This window comes from Nicotiana tabacum, chromosome 3 (genome assembly GCF_000715075.1).
Source record: "Nicotiana tabacum cultivar K326 chromosome 3, ASM71507v2, whole genome shotgun sequence".
In the NCBI taxonomy this organism is placed as follows: Eukaryota; Viridiplantae; Streptophyta; class Magnoliopsida; order Solanales; family Solanaceae; genus Nicotiana; species Nicotiana tabacum.
In genome coordinates this window covers 86594506-86613964 of record NC_134082.1, presented here as the reverse complement: position 1 = coordinate 86613964, position 19459 = coordinate 86594506, and the positions used below count along the sequence as shown (strand labels likewise).

At 39.4% G+C, this 19459-nt stretch overlaps 1 protein-coding gene across 1 annotated transcript; it reads right to left on the bottom strand.

The window, feature by feature from the left end:
- Positions 1 to 2931: 2931 nt before the first annotated feature.
- LOC107789559 (cytochrome P450 85A1-like) lies at positions 2932 to 7125 on the bottom strand. Its single transcript, XM_016611399.2, has 9 exons — positions 6935 to 7125; positions 5471 to 5792; positions 5046 to 5195; positions 4528 to 4773; positions 4348 to 4434; positions 4181 to 4259; positions 3820 to 3926; positions 3492 to 3616; positions 2932 to 3071 (listed from the first exon to the last, which is right to left on the bottom strand). The coding sequence occupies exons 1-9, from the start codon at positions 7123 to 7125 to the stop codon at positions 2984 to 2986; spliced, it is 1395 nt and encodes a 464-aa protein (XP_016466885.2). The 3' UTR covers positions 2932 to 2983.
- Between the last annotated feature and the right edge of the window lie 12334 nt (positions 7126 to 19459).

Here is a 19459-nt window from a genome sequence, read left to right as displayed (position 1 = left end):
TAGCGACACTTCTACTTGAAGAGCCCATTTCCGTATGATGAAAGATAGGAGGGAGAATTGTCAAAGGAGGAGGGGTAGAAGAAGTGAAACCAGTAGAAGAAGGAACAGAAATAGCTGGGTCTGGTAAGGAAGGAATTACAAGCACGGGAGTTGAAAAAGAAGATAAGGGTATTTCATCTAAAACAGGCCCTAAACTTCCACTACCAAAACTACTGATGAAAAATTGATCAATAGACTCACGGGTATCATGAGGAGTGATGTCATCGTCAGGAATTATTATTGGGGTTTCAACAAGTTCGGTAAGAGAAACAAAAAGATGAAGGAAAACTTCAGCTTCGTCATCAGAGACGATGCGTCTCCTAGCTCGTGGCCTCGTCACCAGGGAGCCCCTATCTTCCTCTTCTTCAGAGTCTTTCTCTTCAACAACTTTCCTTTTCGAAGAAGAACCCAAGACTATTTCTATGGCTCTTTCTAAAGAGATACGGGTCCCTGAAGGAGTATGGGTTCCCGAAGAGACACGAGAGGCCGCAACTGCTTCAGTAGTAACTCCTCGAATAGCAAATCCTGATAAAAATAAGGATGGGAGTTAGAGCAATAAAGAAAAATATATATGCGTGAAAGATGAAATAAAAACTCTTACCATGAGTCTTTACTTTCCAACCGTAACGGTTAGAAAGTGTTCTCCAAGACCTATCACCTATTGGTGCGGTCTTCAGCAATTTATCTACCCAATCACGGAAATTAGGAATATCCTCCACAACTATTACGGTTGCTAAAAAAAAGGGCAAAATTAGAGAAGTTGATAAACTTGAAGAAAAAAGGCACGAGAAGGATAAAAGACATACGTGCAAAATTCCACTTCTCAGGGAAGGGAACATTATCTTCACCCACTAAGCCAACAGTGGGGGCAACAACAAATCGTGCATACCAGCCATGGTCCTTGTCATCTTCAGGGCTAACCAAAACCCTCTTACTCCTGGCCACTAGGGTAAAAACGCCATTACGGAAAAGCATAGGGGAGTAAAGATGAATCAGGTAAGGGAAAGTAAAGTAAACGTCAGCCATATTGGTTAAATGCCTTAAACAGACAATAACCCTCCATATGATTGGGCCAATTTAACCCAAACAGACATTAAAGAAACGGCAAAATTCAAGAATGACTGGGTCAATAGCTGGTTTGAACCCTAAAGTGAAAGAGTATGTATAAACAAAAGAGAACCCAGTCAAGTAAGAAGTAATTCTCTGATTTGGATTAGGGACAATAATGGAAAAATCATTACTCCAATGGTAGTCTTTGCGAACTACATGAGTCAAAACTTCTGTAATTTGAGTGGGGTAAGCATCAGCACGATCTAAAGCAGAAACTTGGTTTATAACAGATTCCCTATCATGGTAAAAAGATAGTTCTGTAGGGACTATCTCCTCTACTAAAGGCTCACGTAATGGTTCAGAAGGTTCTTTACCCCTAGAAGAAGATTTGTGAGAAAGGGAACCTTTGGTTCTAGAAGAAGGATCAGAACTAGGAGAAGGTATAGACGAACCAATACCACGAGTAGACCCTAAGCTACGAAGCCTACCTCCCCTTCTATGCCTAATGGGGGCATTAGGGAAGGTATCAACAATGGGAACTCTCCTAGGGTTCGGGTTTGGTGAAGACATGGCGAAGAAGAATAATGTGACGAAGAAGTGAACTAAGATTTGAGGAATTGAGTGTTCAATAAGCTTTATGTGGTAAAAGACAAGGAAAGAAGTTATATTTATATTAATAAGCAACCGCCAAAGGTAAAAGTGCAGTGATGGAAGGACCATAATAATGATAACTGGCACTTCGTGAATAGTGGAGCCGTAAAAAAGCCTTGAAAAGGGCTGCAAAACTGCAGAACCAATGGAAAAATGACACGTGTACGAAGCATTAAATGGAAGCGACAATTGAAGCGTCAATTTTGTCATAGCATTAATGGTGACAAAAATTCTCTTTTAATGAAATCCACTTCCCAAATATTCAACTGATGAATAAATGGAAAGTGGGTGGATTATCTGTATTGGGAAAAATTGTATTTAAATATAAAGGCGACGTGTCGAGACACATAGACTGGTCAAATAGTCAAAGAATTACAACTAGCCAAGAGGTACGAGTTGCAACAAATACGAGCAAATGGCAGAGGAAGAGGCACGAGCAGTTATTCAAATAACTCAGCGCCCGTACCTATCTAAGTCATTTATGTCCGAGAATCAAAAGGAATGAATCTGATAATAGAAAAGAGTGCAGATACGTCATTTAATATGCATTAAATATGGAATACGTTAGAGAATTTGTATTGAATGTAATGATTATGTAACGTAACATTCAATGTTTTTAATTACTCATAATAGCCTCATTATGATTTGGGAAAAACGTATATCTCCAAGATATCTATAAGAGGGAGATATCTGATCAATTGTAAGGACACGAAACACTATTGGAATAAATTTTGGTTTACTTGTTTTTCTCTTGATTACTCACTTACTATTTAAATTACTTCCTTTTATACATTTTTTTGATTATCAGTAACCCGTGTTCTTCTAAATTCTAGCTTTGACTAAAATTTCATTTTTTGGTTAAACAGAATAAGCTAGGAATTGTCAATACTTAGTACTGAATTTTTGTAACTAGAATGGTGGACTTAGGGATCTGCCTAGACGTTCAATGGCTGAAGCATCCTTCCTGGAAGGTGGTTAAGGCCTCGGATGCGCTTAGTTTGTAAATGCATATTTTGGTTTGTTTATGGTAATCTTCACAGCTTTAACCTCCCCTCCCCCCCCCCTCAAAAACAAAAAAAAGAGTACTGCTTTTAACGCACTAGGGAACTAATTAATATCTCCGCAAAAAAGAAAAAAGAGTTTAATTCTTTTATGATAATGTTTGCGAGAACTGTAAATTATATATCCCAATTGCTCTTATCTTGCTGCTCTATGCTTTTTCAGCACATGAATAAATCGATCTTTAGTAAGTTGAAACTCTAATACGCAGACCGTTTGGTGCTTGAACTCTGGGAAATTTCATTAGTTTATCTCCTCCAACCTCTTCCCATCTGCAAGACACCACATTAACAAAGTTATACTCAAGCAGGAAATACAATGAAATATATTTGGAGTCATGTCCTGTGCCCTCTATTTAATAAATAAATAAATAGTACTCCCTCCATTTTATATTAAATGAGATAGTTTGACTCGATACGGAGTTTAAGAAAAAAGAAGAAGACTTTTGAAATTTGTGGTCTTAAAAGCTTAAGGGGTAAAAGGTTTGTGGGGCCATGATACTTGTGTGGCTATAAAAGCTTCTCATTAAGAGTAAATGAGTAAAATGAAAGAGTTTAAAGTTGAATTATTTCCAAATTTAGAAATGTGTCATTTGTTTTGGAACAGACTAAAAAGGAAAGTACCTTATCTAATATGAAACGGAGGGAAAAATAATTTTGAATTAATCGAACCGGTGTTTAATTATTTGTTACCTGTATCTTGTTACGAAGTAATGAAGAAATGTAGAAATTTCTGCTACCCCGAGTTCCTTTCCAGGACATAGTCTGGTACCTCCTCCAAATATCAAGAAAGAATTTTGGTACTCCAAGCTCTTATCCTACATTTTTGCAGCCATTTTTTGTCATATTAATTTATATATTAAAAAATTAAACTTACTAATCTAGAGGGTTGCAATGGATGCACTACTTTTCCTATATATGTGCGTATGCAGTGACATAAAATATAATTTACTGTCGATTATAAATCCTAAATCTGCCTCGATTTAATTAGAAGCTAAAGAAAAAAAATATAACTACTAACCAGCCATCTCCATGGGTTAAAGGTATATGCATCGGGATAAAACCTTGAATCATAATTAACCTCTCTTGCATACACATATATTCTCCATCCTTTGGGAATGATGTATCCTGCCATGCAAAGAACACATCAAATAACTATTTATCTGGTAATGCTTATTTGATGAAATATGCTGATCTTACATGAAAAGTGTACACATCCTTTCACTTAATTGTGAAGATATATATATATATATCCAAAATAACATTTATATTATAAAGATTAGAGTTATATGTAGTAACTGCCTAGATTTTTTAAAAGTAATTAATAGTATAGCTTAACTTATTGTTTAATTCTGCACGAGTTTTTTCCCAGACTGACTTACCATTTAGTTCCATATCCTGTGTGGTTTTCCTAAGAACGCCATTTACAATTGTTGCTAACCTGGAGGTCTCAAAGATCACCTGCACCACAGAAATTAATAGATTGGATTTGCAAAAATTCATTTCACAAACAGTTTAATTATCTAAATGTTAAAAAGGATACACTTACAGCCCGTGTGAATCGCATTGCCTTATAATCATTGTAATCAATAGGATCCTCCGGCCTTTTCTTTTCTCTGATTGCCATGTGTTCTTTCTATAAAATTCCAATTAATCAGTTTAATGAAGATGGATTACTAATTAAGCAATGTAGATGTTTAATTGGTAATTCATTTCCTTTTGGACTTACTCTCAGTTCATCAAGAGCTTTTGGATGATCATGAAGATATTTGATGGCCATCATAGAAGTAGTGGAGACAGTTTCATATCCAGAGTACAAAATGGTTATGATTTGATCAATCATCTCATCATCTGTTAATTTGTATCTATTTGTTTCTTCATTCATCATAAAACCAAGCATGTCTTGTTGGATTTTCTTGGAAGTTCTTCTATCTTCTATTAGTTTCCTCAGTATGCTGACAATGTTTTTCCTCGCCTGGACACATTCAAACTTTTTGTTATTATATAAGATTTCAAGAGTAAATAGGTCATTTAAGATTTTAATTTTCTGTACACTGATAGTGTGAAGAGGTTTTATACGATCAGATCATCTAGAAGATGATTATAGATAACTTTTCATAAGAAATGAGATTGGTGAGTTGAATAATAAGGTAGATTACCTACTATAACATGTTAAAATATACCTTAATATAAAAAAAATTTAAGTTGTTAGTGTATATATTCATTATTAATTAATCAGTTAATTACCTGGAATGAACGACGATAGTTTGTGTTGGGAAGGTTGATAGGGAGTGAAATAGTCCCTAGAACAAGCTTGAAGAATTCAGGCATTATTTCTTGAGCTATTGAGCTAGATTGAATCCCAGCAATTTGTTTCAATGATGAGAGAAATGCCATCTGCACGGGGCGGTTTGTGGGGTGTGGAGGGATAAAAAAAAAAGGAATTTGTTAGCACTTTATTAGAATAGTATTGGAAGAATATATGAAAAAAAATCATAGTAGAGACAAAAAACGCGAATGATTTCTTCCTATTTGTCCCTAACAAAGTGGAATAGTCAATATCAGTAAAATTGATCCTAACACCACCGCTATAAAAAAGAAAAAGATAGATGAACAATTCAAAACAAGACTTTTCTTTAGATTTTGCATAGCTCATAGATATATATACCTACCTCTTTGGTCTTTTCTTGAATATCAATGACATTGTTTTCCAAATTGCTCCAATGGGATCTCATGAATTCATCAATTTTCGGCAAAATTTGGTCTCTTATCATAGTTGGGCTGATTAGAGATAGTAATGCTCCTCTCATATGCTTGTGAGCAGCACCATGGACAGCTGCAATATTGTATTTTCCTAAAATGTCTAACATGGACTGTGGGTAACCTGGGACCAGTCCCTTTGCCTCATTAATCAGAATATATCCATTTAACTCTGGATCCATAGACACAATGGTAGGGCAACCAAGTATGTGGGATTTGAAGAAATTCCCATACCTGTTACACAAACATATACATATCACTTAGGTAAGAATTCAATTAGAGGCCGGGGGAGCTAGAGCTTCGGACGCGGGTTCGGCCGAACCTAGTAGCCTTGGTGCAAACTCTATATTTGTCTTTAAAAATTCATTGAATATGTACAAATTATTAATTTAGAACCCAGTAATTTTGAAGGAGTAGAACTCCGTCTCTGATTAGAGGTTATCACTTTTGTCTATAGGAGGACTCTATATGCTATCAATGGAAATAACATGTAATCAACAGGCAGGATATAATAAATTATAGACATATAAAACACTTGTGATTTTGAAGCATCACTGGAAGATCTACCCTATAAGCTAGTGAATGAAATTTAATGACAGAATCAAAAATTCTATTAAGGGGATTAAAAAAAAAAATTAGAGAGTACCATGGCATTTGAATTAAGTTGCTTCCCTTATTTTAGGGAGAATCAACAATTTAATATAATAAGAAATTTCTTTTCTTTTACCAACATACCAAATAAAAATTTTCGAAAAAGAAAATTCAATAGATGCCCTTCAAACTATGACCTCACTGATTATAAGTGGAAGAAAAGAAATGTGTTATGCGCGCGCATATATATATCTATGCTTTATTAATTTATATCCTGCCCTTTGATTTCATGTTATTTCAAAATAGCATATATATATATATATATATATATATATATATATATATATATATATATATATATTATCAATGAAAATAGCATGAAATCAAAGGGCAGGATATAGATTAATAAAGCAAAGACATAAAAAACACTAGTGAATGTGATTTGTGAAGCATAACCGGAAGATCTGGCCTTTACGCCAGTGAATGAGAATTCAGTGGCAGAACCAAAAATTCTAACAAGGGAATTAAAAAATATTAGAATACCATGGCATTTGATTTTAGGCGCTTCCCTTATGTTAGGGAGATTCGACAATTCAATATGCATGAGATTTTTTTTTTACCAATATACCAAACAAAATTTTTCGAAAAAAGAGATTCAATAAACACCATTCAGACTACGACTTCATTGATTATAAGTGGAAGAGAAGAAATGTGTTATGTGTATACACATACACACACAAACACGCGCGCATATATATAAAATAAAATAAAAATTATATATATACCTGGCTCTCTGGTTTTGCATGAAGCTTGGACCTTGTTGTAGGAATTGTGTAGTCTCACCAAAAAGTGGCCAACCCATAGTTCCAGGAGGCAAACTTTTGTTACTGTACCTGATCTCATTCCATCTAAATAAAGCAGCACTCAACATGCACAATCCAAAAATCACTGCAACAACAACTAAGAAGAAGGCCATTGATGCTCCTAATTAAGAAGCCCCAAATTAAACCACCTTACTTAAAAATGCTAATTAATGGTCTAGGCTTCCTCTGGTTCAAGCTTATATACTCTCTTAATTTAAGCATAAATTACTTACCTTTTTAATTAAGGAAGGAATCAATTCCTAATTACATTTTCAAAACAAAACAAAAAAGGGAATGGAGTAATTATCAGCAAATCAGATTGTGTATTAAAAACTAGATTAGCAAGTTAGATAGTGTTTTAAATAGCAATTTTAGCAAATCAGATAATTTATTAGTAATAATATTAGTAGTAAATTAGATATATAGTATATTAATAACGATATTAGCAAATAGGATAATGTACGAATAACAATATTAGTAACAAATCAAATAGTGTTTCCATAACAATATTAGCAAATCAGGTATATATTACAATGTTAGCAGATCAGATAATTATTAATAACAATATTTGCAAATACAATTATATTAATACTTTTTTTAGTTTACCTTTTGGTCGAAAAATGGACACAGTACCCTACTTTTCCAAATTAGATTTTTCCGCTATCGAAATTATTTTCATTCAATAACTGCCAATGTGTATAAAATTTAAATATTTTTTGTATATAGTACACAGAAATGTACATATATACAACTAAATATATATATTTTCGCTATTATTTTGAAAGTAACTAAACAATGTCATTTTTCCGATATACGATTATGCTCTAAAAAATGGTTGTGGATGTCTCTATTGTTACACTTTAAGTTTCAATGATGATAATAGCAAATATCTGTCACAACCCAAAACCCGACCCGTCGTGATGACGTCTATCGTGAAACTAGGTCAGCCTCAACTCAACAACCAACACAGTAACAATAAGTTTGAAAACATTAACGGAAGCTTTTAACAGTTAAAGAAACTATTTGAAACATAAGAAATTACAAGAATAGATACAATCCAGTCCAAAACCAGGGTGTCACTAAGTGCATGAGCGTCTATGAAAATACATAGTCTATTACAATGTCTAAAGGAACAACTAAAATACAACTGGAGAATAAGAAGGAGGGCCAAGGCATTTGAATGTCGTGCAGATACCTCAATAATCTCCTATGCCTGGAGCCTCGATCAACAACCGCCACTGGGTCCAAAAGTGCCTGAATCTGCACACAAGGTGCAGGGGGTAACGTGAGTATACCAACTCAGTAAGTAATGCGTCCAAACTATGGACTGAATGGTAGTGACGAACTCAACCTCAACAGATATAATAGAAACAACGTACAGAAAGTGTATGCATGCTTTTAGTTAAATAGACAACTCAAAGTAATAAGGTAAATACATATTTGAACACTTCAAAATATATAACTCAACTGCCTCTACATGCCAATGCACTGACTGTATGAAATACATAATGTACTCCCCCTCTCAAGTGCTCAACCACTCGGTACTGAATATGGCCATCAGGCCTAGGGAAATTCATCTCGGAATATATACAACACTGACTATAAGTCACTCAGTACCGAGGAAAAGGGCAATCTAACCCTAAGGAGAAATCCATCTCCAGGTATTATATAATAGCAACCACTCGGCACTATATATGGCCATCCGGCCCAGGAAAATCCATCCCGGAACATACTCATCACTGACTATAAGCCATTCGGTACTAAGGAATAAGGGTAATGCAACTCTGTGGAGAATCCATCTCCAGATATCAATACTTCGGACAAATCCATGTCTAGGAAAATCCATCCCTCATTAATATTATCCACGCCCACTGTGGGTGTGCAGACTCCAGAGGGGCTTCTACGGCCCAAATGCTATCATAATCAATATAACTGCTGCGACGTGCAGCCCGACCCCATAACTATCACTCAAAATCAAGCTCTCGGCCTCACTTAGTCATCACTCTCCAGTCTCACCCACGGGCTCACAATGTCATGGAAACTAGCCCAAAAATAATGATATGCTAAGCCAATAATAACAACTGAGACTGAGATATGATATGAAATGCATGAATATGACTGAGTACAAAATAATAGTGAAATCAGTAAAATGACATCAAGAAACGACCACTAAGGGTCCCAACAGTATCGGCGTGAAGCCCTAACATGATATCTAGCATACTTTACAACTCAATTACTTTATCACATAATTAAAACATGAATATCAACAAGAAAGGGTCATTAAACGATGCCATAGAATGAACCAGGTCACGATTCTCATGGTGCACACCCGCACGCCCGTCACTTGGCATGCACGTCACCTCAATACTAACCACATAACACGTAGTTCGGGATTTCAAACTCTCAGAACCAAGTTTAAAAGTGTTACTTACCTCAAACCAATCCAAAATACAATCATGGAATTTAACCAACATCAAGTGAGGAACACTTATCCCAATCAACTCCCGGAAAATGCCTTAAAAAACGCCCAAATCCGTGGTCTCTAGCTCAAAATGTGATAAATGGGTTCAAACCCTCGATTTGAATATAACACTGCTGCCCAGATTTTTTCCTTCGCGAACGCGGCCTCCCTCTCGCTTTCGCGTAGAAAAACTTCACTGCCTCCTCACTTTTCTCTTCGCGAACGCGACACACTCCTCACGAACGCGATGCATTACAAGCTCCAACTTTCGCGAAATGCGACCTCCACCTCGCAAACGCGTAGAAAAATGGACCTGGGGTCCCCAGCTGCCTCTTCTCTTTTTCGCGAATGCGTAACCACTTCCGCATTCGCGATGCACTCTCAGTCCACCCTTCGCATTCGCATCCTCTTCTTCGCGAACGCGAAGAACAAAACTTTCTCAGCTCACCTTAACCCTTTGCAAACATGAACGCCCCCTCGCGAACGCGATGGAGAAAAACTCTGCAACAAAATACCAGAAAATCTGCCAACTTCTAAAGCCAAGAAATGATCTGTTAACCACTCGAAACTCACCCGAGGCTCTTAGGACCTCAACCAAACATAACAACACATCCCATAATATTATACGAACTTAGTCGAACCTTCGAATCACTCAAAACAACATCAAATCACCAAATTACACTCGGATTCAAGCCTAAGAACTTTACAACTTCTAAATTCCACAAACGATGTCGAAACCCGCCAAACCACGTCCGAATGACTTTAAATTTTGCACACAAGTTAGAAATGACACTACGGACCTACTTTAATTTCAAAATTCCATTCCGACCCCGATATAGAAATTTCCACTGCCGACCAAAATTGCCAAAATTTTAACTTTTGCATATTCAAACCTAATTCTACCACGGGCCTCCAAATCACAGTCTGGACGCGCTCCTAAGTCCAACAATACCTACCGGACCATCAAAATTCAAATCCGAGATCGTTTGCACATAAGTCAACATCCGATCAACTTTTCCAACTTAAGCCTTCACAAAAGAGACTAAGTGTCTCAATTCACTCCAAGACCACTCCGGACCTGAACCAATTGACCCAGTAAGACAAAATATAGCTGAAGAACACAAATGTAGCAGAAAAATAGGAGAATGGGGTTGTAACTCTCGAAACGACCGGCCGGGTCGTTACATTCTCCCCCTCTTAAATAAACGTTTGTCCTCAAATGGGTCTAGAAACATACCTGAAGTCTCAAATAGGTGTGGTTATCTGCTTCACATCTCTCGCTCGATCTCCCAAGTAGCCTCCTCCACGGGCTGACCTCTCTACTGCACTTTCACTGAACCTACATCCTTTGATCTCATCTTTCAGACCTGCCGCTCCAAAATAGCCACTGGCTCTATATCATAAGTCAAATCACCATCTAACTGAATGAAATCCAAAACATGAGATGGATCGCCGATATACTTCCGAAGCATAGAAACATGAAATACTAGATGGATACTCGACAAACTGGGTGGTAAAGCAAGCTCATAGGCTACCTCCCCAATCCTTCGAAGCACCTCAAACGGTCCAATAAACCGAGGGCTCAACTTTCCCTTCTTCCCAAATTTCATAACACCCTTCATGGGTGAAACCTTCAGAAAAACCTTCTCTCCAACCATGTAAGACACATCACAGACCTTCCTATCGGCATAACTCTTTTGTTTTGATACTGTGCGAAGCCGCTCCTGAATCACTTTCACCTTGTCCAATGTATCCTGAACTAAGTCTGTGTCCAAAAGCCTAGCCTCACCCGGCTCAAACCAACCCACTGGAGATTTACACCGCCTTCCATATAAAGCCTCACACGGAGCGATCTGAATACTCGACTGATAACTGTTATTGTAAGAAAACTCCACGAGTGGAAGAAACTGGTCCCATCAACCCCCAAAATCAATGACACAAGCGCGTAGCATGTCCTCCAAAATCTAAATAGTGTGCTCGGACTGCTCGTCCGCCTGAGAGTGAAATGTTGTTCTCAACTCAACCTGAGTGCCCAAATCTCGCTACAAGGCTCTCCAAAACTACGACATAAATTACGTGCCTCAGTCTGAAATGATAGAAACTGGCACACCATGAAGGAGAACAACCTCCCTAATGTAAATCTCAGCCAACCGCTTTGAAGAATAGGTAGTACACACAGCAATGAAGTGCGCGTACTTGGTCAGCGATCCACAATCACCCAAATATCATCGAACTTCCTCAAAGTCCGTGGGAGCCAACTACGAAAACCATGGTGGTCTGCTCCCACTTCCACTCTGGAATCTCTATCTGCTTAAGCAAGATACCCATTCTCTGATGCTCATATTTCACCTGCTAATAGTTGAGACACCAAGATATAAGCCCAACTATATCTTTCTTCATTCTTCTCCACCAATAGTGTTGTCTCAAATCCTGATATATTTTTGCGGCACCCGGATGGATGGAATACCGCGAGTTGTAGGCCTCCTCAAGAATCAACTTCCGAGCCCATGTACATTGGGCACACATATCCGGCCCTGCATCCTCAATGCCCCGACATCACCATTAGTCACATCTCTGACATCATTATGCAGAACCTTGTCCTTGAGGACAAGCAAATGAGGGTCATCATATTGGCGCTCTTCGATACGATCAAACAAGGAAAACCGAGAAACCACACAAGCTAGGACCCGATTGGGCTCCGAAATATCCAATCTCACAAACTAATTGGCCAAAGCCTGAACATCTACTGCAAGAGGTCTCTCACCAACATGAAGGAATGCAAGATTACCCATACTCACTGCCTTTCTATTCAAGACATCAGCCACCACATTGGCCTTTCCCGAATGGTACAAAATAGTAATATCATATTCCTTTAGTAACTCCAACCATCTTCGCTGCCTCAAATTGAGATCCTTCTGTTTGAACAAGTGTTGGAGGCTATGATGATCAGTAAACACCTTAGAAGACACACCATAGAGATAGTGCTTCCAAATCTTCAATGCATGAACAATGGCAGCCAACTCCAAATATGAATGGGGTAGTTCTTCTCATGGGTATTCAACTAATGAGAAACATAAGCAATCACTCTACCCTTTTGCATCAACACACACCTAATGCTGACCAAAGAAGTATCACAATATACTGTATAAGAACCTTAAGCGGACGGTAGAACTAACACTAGAGCTGTTGTCAAGGCAGTCTTGAGCTTCTGAAATGTTACAACCCATATCCACATGTGTTAGTTCATGCCATATATTAGTTAACATAAATCCAAGAAGGAATTATCTTTGAGATGGTAAGAAGTCAATCCTATTGGTCTTAAGTGATACAAGAGTGTATAAGGGTGATTAACCAGTATTAGAAGTTAAACGAATCAAGGATGTTGTAACTCGTATTTTCAGGTAATCTAGCGGTGCTTAATACACTAAAGAGGTCATTTATTAAGGTATTTTAATCATATAATATCCGTATCATAAGTCTTGAAGTCAAACGAGTTATGAAACAAAAGTCGACAAAAGTTGTCGCAACTTAGGTTCATAATTTTACTTAAACATTGGGTCAAATGTTTCTAATCTTTTCTCATAATTTACAAGGAATTACGGGGTGATATACCAACAAAATTAAAGATCTAGGAGTCTAGTTTCCAACGTATTAAACCGTTCATCGATACGATCTCGGAGGAGAGAGATATTTGCATTTTCGCGAGACTGCGCCAAGCACCTCTCTATGGGGCCCACTAAGTCGGTTTAAGATATTTGGACCTATATAGGATGACTCCAACCCGTTTTAAGTCATTTATTTTAACTACTTTCAGACCTTAGAACCCTAGGAACATCCTCTCAAGGTTCTCTCAAGATTCAAGACCCAAAAAAAGGGCAAACAACACAAATCAAGTGTCGGGAATTCCGTGGCGCTAGTAAGTCTCTTGTTCTTCTTGTTGTTGCTCATTTTTGTGTCATTCCAGCTCGTGTGGGAGGTTGTTTTAAAGGGTTTATGTTCTGTAAATACTCCCTAATGTTCTTAATATCAATCCTAGGTGATTTCAAGCCTTCTAAAGTGATTCTAGTGCCGAAAAACACTAATTGATCGCTAGTTTCGTTTTTTTGTTGTTGTGGCAGCATTGGAGGGATATTTCATGGAAATTTAAGGTCAAATTGGAGTTGTTCTTTCTGTATAAAGGTAAGGAACCTCTTACTCTATATGTATTTAAGATTATCCAAGTTGCGGCTAAGCCATTGAAGCTAAAACTTGTGAGATATATATCGAAGGGCTTGGTAGTAATGTTATTATTTTTTTGGACTATTTTGGGATGCTCAATATGTTTATTATTGATGTTGTTTGGGCTGTTTGGTGACTGTTTTGAATGGTGTGAGGTCATATATACAGGGGAGGTTCTGTCCGTTTTATCGTAAAATAGGTTGTGGTCGATACATAATAGTTATGACGCTTAAATGATAACGATAGTATCGTTTCTCTTATTGTAGACTAAGGAGTTTTGACAATTGCATAGCTTGAGATTGGGGCAGTATATACAAGGTATGTTAGGCTATCCCTTTCCTTCTTTTGCACGACTCCGATTGTACATAATGTAATGAACGATCTTCCAAGATACTCTACTCTTAGAAGCTAACAATACTTACATTGTTTTCCCTCTTATGGAATGATTGATGTTAATGTTGCTTCTCTTAGTCTTATGTTATCAATGTTGTTGGTACTTCCTGATTCTTATAAGGTTCATAGTGAAGAGTTAGTCCTAATAACGTGTACAGAGGATATCGACCTTACGTCACTCCGAAAGGTTTAGAATGTGATTCCATGAGTCGAGCATGCATTATATATATGTATCTATTTTACTCTACCGAGCCACACTATAGTTGGCCGGGTACGGCACCTATTGTGCAACCACTAATCAGTTGGGTTTTACCGAGCTCCACGTGGCCGGGTACGATTCTACCGAGCCTATTATGGCCGGGTACGATATGATGATGATGATGCCCATAGAGGCGAATGCTTTAAAGGTTTATGTATTTATACATATGTATCATGCATTTCATGTAAGTAGCCCTCAGAGGTACTAAGATGTTACAGGTTGCATATTCTCTATCCTTGCTTACATTACTGATCGTATTTATGGTTCCTTGCCTTACATACTCAGTACTTTATTCGTACTGATGTCCTTTTATTTGTGGATGCTGCATGTCGTGCTGCAGGTCCTGATAGACAGGTAGGTGCAGCTCCCCCACCACAGTAGACTGTCCAGTTCAGCGGTGATTGGCGAGATCCCTTCTCCGGACTTGCCTTGGTCTTGGTATGCAATTTTTGTTATAGACATTATGGGTATGTCGGGGCCCTGTTCCGGCTATGTTGCAACACTTATGTTCTTTTAGAGGCTCATAGACAGGTGTCGGCTCATGTATAGTTTGGTATGCCTTGTCGGCTAGTTTTTGTTGTATAGTCTTTCATAGTAGCGTGGTAGCTCATACCTTATATGTAGTTTCTTGATTGTCTGGTCATCCCCTGCTATGTATGTTCATGCCGTCATATTTTATTGCTGGTTGTCTATGATCTAGGTCTACCATTTATATTGATCTCGTCAGCCCTAAAAGATAATAATGAAGGTTAGATGAAATGTGCGTTGGTGCTCGGCAAGTGTGGTCGGGTGCTAGTCATGGCCCTTCAGTTTGGGTCGTGACAAACTTGGTATCAGAGCAAGTCTGTCCTAGGGGTTGTCTATGAGCCGTGTCTAGTAGAGTCTTGATTATGGATGTGTAGCGCGCCACATTTATAATCAGGAGGCTACATGACATCTAGGGTTGTTACCTTCTTCCTGAATCTAGATCGTGCGTAGAGTTGAGTCGTAAGTGTTCGTCTCTAATATTCACCTTGTTTTTTTCCAGTGATGCCTTCGACTAGGAAGCAAACGATTAGTAGACGGCTTGATACAGCAGCGGGAGAGGGTACCAGTCAGGTGCCCCAAGTCAGAGCAGGACAAAGTGAGGCTCAAAGTGAGATGCCCTCTCATACCTCATCTACTCCATCTCCTCCAGAGGATATTAGAAGGCACCCAGCGCCTCCAGTTCCTCCGTCTGGCACTCCAGACCAGGATATGTGGAGTGCTTTGCAGTTATTGACTAGCTTGGTAGCTGCTCAGGCTCAGAGGCAGAATACAGGTGCTGCTGAGAAACCAGTTAGTACAAGAGTTCGTGATTTTATTAATTTAGAGCCTCCAGTGTTTACCGGATCAGACCCCAAGGAGGACCCACAGACTTTTATTGACCAGGTTCATCGTACACTTCGGGTTATGCATGTTAGTGATACAGAGGCAGTAGAGTTGGCTTCTTATCGACTACGGGATTTAGCGGTTCTCTGGTATGATAGTTGGGAGAGATCCAGGGGTCCGAACCCTCCTCCAGCTGTGTGGAAGGAATTTTCTGAGGCCTTTCTTCGTCACTACTTGCCAGTTGAGATACGACGAGCTAGAGCTGATAAGTTCTTGAACCTTAGACAAGGTAATATGAGTGTGCGAGAGTACAATATGCAGTTTGATTCTTTGGCAAGGTATGCTCCCCATATGGTGGCCGAGATGAGTGATAGGGTGCATATGTTCGTGAATGGGTTGGGACCACATCTGATAAATGAGTGTACGACAGCCTCCTTGGTGGAGGGCATGGATATTTCCCGTATTCAAGCTTATGCCCAGACCCTAGAGGATCGTAAGCGCCAGCAGAGGGCAGTTAGGGAGCAGGATAGAGGCCAGCATAAGAGGGCGAGATTTGCAGGGTATTCTGATGACTTCAGAGGCCGCATCAGGCCACAGTTTTCGAGGAGTTCGGCGCCACCTGTAGCTAGTGCTCCTCCACAGTTTCAGAGGCCTCGATATGATCGATCCTATTCTGGTCCAGGTCAGAGTTCGCGGGCATCTGGCTCGCAACATCACAGGGATACTAGTCAGATGAGACCCCCAACACCACATTGTGATCAGTGCGGCAAGGCCCACTTTGGACTGTGTCGTCGAGGTTCTGATGCATGCTATTCGTGAGGGCAGCCTGGCCATATGATGCGGGATTGTCCTAATAGAGGAGGTGATGGTATGGCTCAGCCGACTAGATCTGTGTCTGGTTCTTCCTCATCAGTTCGACCTCCAGCACGGGGTTTTCAGCAGTCGACAGGTCGTGGTAGGGGTAGAGGTGCAGTACCGAGTTCGAGTGGTGCTCAAAATCGAACCTATGCTCTAGTAGGTCGACAGGATCTCGAGTCGTCTCCAGATGTTGTTACAGGTATTATATCTGTGTTTTCTTATGATGTATATGCGCTGATTGATCCGGGATCTACATTATCATATGTTACACCCTTTGTGGCTAATAAGTTTGGCATTGAACCTGAATTGATAAGTAAACCCCTCGTGGTATCTACTCCGATAGGAGATTCTGTGATTGCTAGAAGGGTATATAGAGGTTGCACTGTAATGATTTGTAGTCGTCAAACCTCGGCAAATTTATTTGAGTTAGAAATGGTTGATTTTGATGTGATAATGGGAATGGACTGGTTGGCCTCATGCTATGCAAATGTTGACTGTCGTACGAAGATGGTTAGGTTCCAATTTCCGGGTGAACCCGTCATTGAATGGAAAGGGAACATTGCTACACCGAAAGGTAGGTTTATTTCCTATCTTAAGGCAAGGAAAATGATCTCAAAAGGTTACATTTATCATCTCGTTCGCGTTAGGGATACAGAGGCAAAACCACCTACTTTACAATCAATCCCTGTGGTCAACGAATTCCTAGATGTTTTCCCAGATGAACTCCCAGGCCTTCCTCCTGAAAGGGAGATTGAGTTTAGCATTGATGTGTTGCCTGACACTCAACCGATCTCTATTCCTCCATACAGAATGGCCCCGGCAGAGTTGCGAGAGTTGAAGGTGCAGTTGAAGGACTTGCTGGATAAGGGCTTTATTAGGCCTAGCACTTCACCTTGGGGTGCACCAGTCCTATTCGTGCGGAAGAAAGACAGGTCGTTACGGATGTGTATCGACTATCGACAGTTGAATAAGTCTACTATAAAGAACAAGTATCCACTTCCAAGAATTGATGACCTGTTTGACCAACTCCAGGGTGCCAAGTATTTCTCTAAGATTGATTTACGTTCAGGGTATCATCAGGTGAGGGTTAGGGAGAAGGATATTCCAAAGACGGCCTTCCGGACAAGATATGGGCACTTTGAGTTCTTGGTGATGTCGTTCGGGCTAACAAATGCCCCAGCAGCTTTTATGGATCTCATGAATACTATATTCAAGCCCTATCTTGATGTGTTCGTGATTGTATTCATTGATGACATTCTAGTGTATTCTCGTTCGGAGGCGGAACATGCGGGCCACTTGCGGATAGTATTACAGACGCTTCAGGATCGTAAGTTATATGCTAAGCTCTCCAAATGTGAATTCTGGCTGAACTCAGTAGCATTCCTTGGCCATGTGATATCTGATGAGGGTATTAGTGTCGACGCTCAGAAGATCGATGCAGTAAAGAATTGGCCGAGACCTACAACACCATCAGAAGTCCGCAGCTTCCTAGGGCTAGCAGGATATTATAGGCGGTTTGTAGAAGGATTTTCCTCTATATCATCACCATTGACTAAGTTAACACAGAAAGCTACCAAATTCCAGTGGTCTGACACTTGTGAACGTAGTTTTCAGGAGCTGAAGAATCGATTGACATCTGCACCAGTGCTCACTCTTCCTGAAGGAACAGAAGGTTATGTAGTATATTGTGATGCCTCAGGTATAGGTTTGGGGTGCGTATTGATGCAGCGTGGGAATGTGATTGCTTATGCATCAAGACAATTGAAGAAGCATGAAAATAATTATCCAACCCATGATTTGGAATTGGCTGCAGTAATATATGCTTTGAAGATATGGCGGCACTACTTATAAGGCGTCCATGTTGACATCTACACAGATCACAAGAGTTTACAATACATCTTCAAGCAGAAAGAGTTGAATTTGAGGCAGCGTAGGTGGCTTGAATTATTGAAAGACTACGACGTCGAGATATTGTATCATCCCGGTAAAGCCAATGTTGTGGCAGACGCTCTCAGCCGTAAATCAATGGGAAGCTTAGTACATATTGAGGCAGGTAGATGGGGGTTGATTAAAGAGCTTTATCAGCTAGCCAATATGAGAATCAGATTGTTAGACTCTGATGATGGAGGTGTTACTGTACAGAATACATCAGAATCATCTTTGGTAGCCGAGGTAAAAGCATGACAATATGAAGATCCTATCTTAGTACGATTAAGAGAAAGCATTCAACAGTGTAAAAGTATGGCTTTTGGGATCGGAAAAGACGGGGCACTGAGATACCAGAGCCGATTGTGTGTGCCTAATGTGGCAGAGTTGCGAGAGAAGATTATGAATGAGATTCATCAATCCCGATATTCTATCCATCCCGGCTCGACAAAGATGTATCATGATGTCAAGGAGCAGTATTGGTGGGATAATATGAAGAAGTCTATTGCAGAATTTGTAGCCCAGTGTCCCAATTGTCAACAAGTAAAGATAGAACATCAGAAACCCGGTGGATTGCTTCAAAATATAGAGATTCCGACCTGGAAGTGGGAGGTGATTAACATGGACTTCATTATTGGATTACCTCGCTCTTATCATAAGTTTGACTCCATCTGGGTGATAATTGATCGACTTACAAAATGTGCCCATTTTCTGCCAGTAAAGACAACTTACACGGCTGAAGATTATGCAAAATTGTATATCAAGGAGATTGTTAGGCTTCATGGTGTTCCCATATCTATTATATCAGACTAAGGAGCTCAATTTACGGCTAACTTTTGGAGGTCTTTCCAGAAGGGTTTAGGCACACAGGTAAATCTCAGCACTGCATTTCATCCGCAGACTGACGGACAGGCTGAACGTACCATTCAGACACTGGAAGATATGCTACGAGCATGTGTTCTAGATTTTAAGGGGAATTGGG

Excerpts from the sequence above, each read along its gene's own strand:
- LOC107789559 (XM_016611399.2), bottom strand. The coding sequence starts at position 7,125 with ATGGCCTTCTTCTTAGTTGTTGTTGCAGTGATTTTTGGATTGTGCATG. Across the intron at positions 5,793-6,934 it reads ATGCAAAACCAGAGAGCCAG|GTATGGGAATTTCTTCAAAT; the intron begins GTATATATATAA and ends TTTGTGTAACAG. Across the intron at positions 4,435-4,527 it reads AAGCTCTTGATGAACTGAGA|AAAGAACACATGGCAATCAG; the intron begins GTAAGTCCAAAA and ends GGAATTTTATAG.